Source organism: Acyrthosiphon pisum, chromosome X (assembly GCF_005508785.2).
Source record: "Acyrthosiphon pisum isolate AL4f chromosome X, pea_aphid_22Mar2018_4r6ur, whole genome shotgun sequence".
Taxonomy (NCBI): Eukaryota; Metazoa; Arthropoda; class Insecta; order Hemiptera; family Aphididae; genus Acyrthosiphon; species Acyrthosiphon pisum.
Window position 1 is genome coordinate 6,399,653 of NC_042493.1, and position 4,556 is coordinate 6,404,208.

Sequence of the window (4,556 nt, forward strand, 5' to 3'; positions counted from 1 at the left end):
AACACCTCCCATATGGCGGTTGTATTCTTTAATTATAGAAGGGCACTTTACTTCCATATTTCTTTTGGATTTTTTATCAAATCGATTGATTGACATCTCAGGTAATATGCCACAATAAGATGAAAGAAGTGTCACCAGTTTATTATCTTTCCATATGACTGAAGTTATTGGAACGTTGTTAAATACAGTTAAATATTCGTATGAAGTTCCCCTAGGTTCTTTAAGCATTATTTTTTCAGATGGAAACTTACAATTGGGAATTCGGTTTCTACGAACAGTTCCGAGTGTTAAAATACCTTTTTTTGCCATATATTGTACAAGTGGTATGGTAGTGTAATAATTATCGAAGTAGAGTCTGTGGTTTTTTTTTTCCGGAATTATTCTACTAAGTCTAACAACAACATTGGCACTAGCCATCAAATCAGGTTCAGTGTTAAGTCTAAATTTCTCAAAATTTTCTTGACCAGTGTATAATTCAAAGTTGTATGCATATCCTTTACTACTACATAAAACAAAAAACTTATATCCCCACTTATGTGGTTTTAAAGGTAAATATTGCTTTAAATAGCTGCGTGCTTTTGTGGCACACAGTTGCTCATCTATAGCTAAATCTCTTTCAAGAGGAATGCTAGAAAACTGTTTATTTAAATGATCAAATATAGGTCTAAGCTTATGACATCTATCGTGGTCCTCATGATTTCTTGGGAGAGCTGTATCATTATCATTAAAATGAATAATGCTCTTTATTTGTTCAAAACGTTTCTGCCCCATGGTACACTTTATAGGAGGATATCCGACTCTAGAGCTCCAATACTTCCTAACATTAGCAATTTGAACAATAGATGTAAATATTGTTATTCCAATATACTGTTCTAACTCATTTGTAGTAAAAGTTATGGGTTTGTTAATATTTTTTTGAACTGAATATTTAATTGATTCAGATTTTATATGTGAATATAGGTCGTCGTTAAAAAAATATGAAAAAAAGTCAATTGGTGTTTTCAATTTAGATATTTCAACAGGAAGTGGAACAGGTTCAAAGTTTAAAAACTGGGAATCAGGACAAAAATTGGCTTCTCTCCATTTTAGTTTTGTTAATTCGGATTTCAAATATTTTTGAGTATTTTTTTTCTGGCTTTGAGTAGTACGATTATTTATAAAAAAACTTCTATCATTATTCACATTGTGTATTAGATTATCATCATTATTCACTTCAGGTATTATATTATAATCAATATTATCAAGTATCAAATCATCATCAATAAAAATAGGTAAATTGTTTATATCTAACTTTTCATTTTCTACTTCTAAATCTGGTGGATTCACATGTTGCTGCAGCTCTTGATATTCATCTTGGAAAACCAATGGTGTTGTGTCATCATCTATATGTTTCAAAACATCATCTAAAAACAATTATTCATAAATTAAAAGTTAAAATAAAATCATATAGCAAAATAAAATACATACTCAAGTCAAATTCCACATCTGAACAATCCAAGTCATCATCACTAATATCAAAATTCATCAAATCAATTATTTGAGAGTCACTCAAAATATGTTTTGCCATCTTAAACCTTCAAAAATAATACTTAAATTAGACTATAAAGTAACATATTTTACAATATTTTAAATAAAAGTTAAAAATATTAGTAAAAACCACTTCATGCACATGTTTTTAATATCAATACTATTAATATAGTTTTATAGTAATGTAATAACTATTTTCGTTTATTTTTTTATATGGTATAAACATATCAATGAATATTACAATATGGTTCTATCACAGAATAAATTTAAGGTTCTATCAAAACAAAATATAAAAATACAATTTATTATAATTATCTGTGTTCACCCATGATACATTTGCTCATTAACGGTTTTCATTTGTATTATGATACAAAAGTCATAAAGGCGCTATGTATCGTGGGTGATACACTTGAAAGTATGGATAAATAAGGATACTTACTGTTATATAACGTAGGTTTGATACATAAAAATAATCTGTAGAAAATTTCTAATCAAATAACATTTTTCAAAACCAACATAACCCACGATATCAATGTTAAACGTGACTAAGAAGTATAGGTTTTTGATACTTTTCTTATCAAATTCAATCACGTTATTTTCACTATTATCTTTCCAGGGAGATTATAAAAACACTATTAGAACTCACTGAAAACTTGTTTTATCGATGATGAGTATAAAATCGCAAATCTATTAACAATAAAACAGCTGCTCTATAAGCATTTACTGAATGTATCATCAGTGATACATCACGCAGTGTAGGGTTAACGTGCATCCTGGTAAGGACGGGATCATAAGAGTAGTAACAATGCGCCTCGGGTCCGGGGCAGAATTGAAGCGTCCGACAGTCAAGTTATGTCTATTACCAACCGAAGCGGACTCTATGTTGGTTGAAACCCCAGGTGTTCAATGGGGGGAGGATGTCCAAGCCAACGAATAAAATAATATTATGTTATTATATTACCTCGTACCACCACTCCGTCACCGACCGGCACACACACGACATATTGCTTGTTAGTTTTATTGTCTTATTGAATTATCATATTATTATATTTACCTACTATATTATTGTATATTATTTATATTATTGTTATCTATTACGTAAAACGGCACGGCCGCCGACGACGAGCCGGTCCATGTTTAATTACCACAGCCGCCTAAGCCGGCAGTCCGTTAATTACCGTTAACGCGAAAGCAGCGCAAATCGTCATTTTTATTATTATGCGTTGCAGGCGCGAATCGCCTTGTAAGTTTTAAATATCAAATTATATTGTTTTATATCGTGATCTGGCTCGAATAGCCGGATATCATAATTGTTTTTTATAATATTAAATTAAATTGTTAGCGCCGGCTTTAATAGCCGTTTGCATTATTATTATTATTATTTTGTTTATGTATACCGCGTCGCAAATCGTCGAACTAAAATATTATTATGTTATAATACTGTCACGAGTGCGATCGTAATTATTAAAATCACATTTATATTATTATATTATTATCCGTGTAAAGGCGTATTTGCTTATTATTGTTGTGTTCCTATTACAAATTATACAGGCACAGGTAGTAGCGGCTGGCCAGCAAGCACCGACAATCTGTGAGTTTTTACATATATATTATTATCATTCATTGTTTTTATATTGTCGGCACAAGAGTGCCGTGTTGCTTATATTTTATATTTATATTGTTGTGTTGCTGTCCATATTATTTTTCTACCAATTATACAGCAATATTAATCCCTCAGAAATCGTGTTATTCTTATTATTATTTTAATTATAGCACACACATACACACACATATATACACACATTTACACACCCACCACACTCTAGCACTCACAGGATTTGCTCGGCGACCCTGTCCACTTTCTGTCGAGTGCTATACATAAATACACATCATAACACAAGTCGGTCGGTGTGTACAGAGTGCGTACGAAGTGTCTGGTGACCGGGCACCACGGACTATTTTTGTACGTTCCCGGCCCAATCAAAAGGATTGAACGAGCTCTCAAAGGGCAACCAACTTTGTGGACTATGTATAAGGACTTTATGTATGAGTATGAACATTCCAACCACATGAAACTAGTTCAACTAGGTGAGCAACAACCTTTGATTTATTTACCACATCATCATGTGTGTCGGTTGGATAGTTTTTCTACAAAACTAAGAGTTGTTTTCGATGCATCAAGTAAGATGGATGATTGGTGTTCGCTTAACGATCAATTATATCGTGGTCATAAATTGCAAAAGAACATTGTTGATGTCATTACACATTTCAGATTTCTAGCCCTTGTGTTTACCGCAGATATACGTCAAATGTTCCGGCAAATACAAGTTTACGGGGAAGATCAGCAGTTTCAAGGTATCGTATGGAGAGATGATTCATCGAAACCCATACAGAGTTACAGACTTTCAACAGTGACATATGGATTGTTCACCTCACCATATTATGCCTTACGTGTCTTTAAACAATTAGCACCGGATGAGTAAGACAACTACCCAATAGGACCGAAGATCTTAATAAATGACTTTTATATTAATGAAGTCATGGCTGGTGGTGATAATCTAAGTCAAGTATTACATAAAATTCAAGAACTTACAGCATTATTAAATCAGGGAGGTTTTTGAGCTACGCAAATTGGCAAGCGACCACCGTGAAGCCTTACAACACATACCCTCTGAACAACAAATTAAAGAGATTTCATTCAAGGAAGATATAGATTCCACAAGATTCCCCAATAAAAATATTGGGCATTAATTGGAACACAACGAATGACACATTCACATTTAAGGCGGAACCAATGAAAATTATCTCCCATCTAACCAAAAGGGAACTATTATCTGAAATTGCAAGAAACTTTGATCCTTGTGGTTGGTTGGCCCCCCTAGTAGTTGTTGCTAAATTGATAATTCAACAATTGTGGCAAGAGCGCTTAGAGTGGGATGACCACATTCCCCAACATTTATTTAACGCTTGGAAAAATCATTGAACATCCTTCAAATTCTTAAACACATTTGAAGTACCACGGCATATAA

The 4,556-nt window shown here is 32.8% G+C and overlaps 2 protein-coding genes across 2 annotated transcripts in view; one reads left to right on the forward strand and one right to left on the reverse strand.

Annotated features, from left to right (window-relative positions):
- Window positions 1–1,567, reverse strand: part of LOC103308375 (piggyBac transposable element-derived protein 3-like) — a 4,153-nt gene extending 2,586 nt beyond the window's left edge. Inside the window, exons 1-3 of the mRNA XM_029492826.1 lie at window positions 1,468–1,567; window positions 1,292–1,403; window positions 52–1,168 (exon numbers count right to left, since the gene is read on the reverse strand). Of these exons, the coding sequence (XP_029348686.1) occupies window positions 52–1,168; window positions 1,292–1,403; window positions 1,468–1,567 (1,329 nt within the window). The remainder of the gene's footprint in view (window positions 1–51; window positions 1,169–1,291; window positions 1,404–1,467) is intronic.
- A 1,987-nt stretch (window positions 1,568–3,554) lies between these two features.
- Window positions 3,555–4,010, forward strand: LOC103308374. Its single transcript, XM_008181626.1, has one exon. The coding sequence runs from the start codon at window positions 3,555–3,557 to the stop codon at window positions 4,008–4,010; it is 456 nt and encodes a 151-aa protein (XP_008179848.1).
- The last annotated feature ends 546 nt before the right edge of the window (window positions 4,011–4,556 follow it).

Excerpts from the sequence above, each read along its gene's own strand:
- LOC103308374 (XM_008181626.1), top strand. The coding sequence starts at position 3,555 with ATGTATAAGGACTTTATGTATGAGTATGAACATTCCAACCACATGAAA.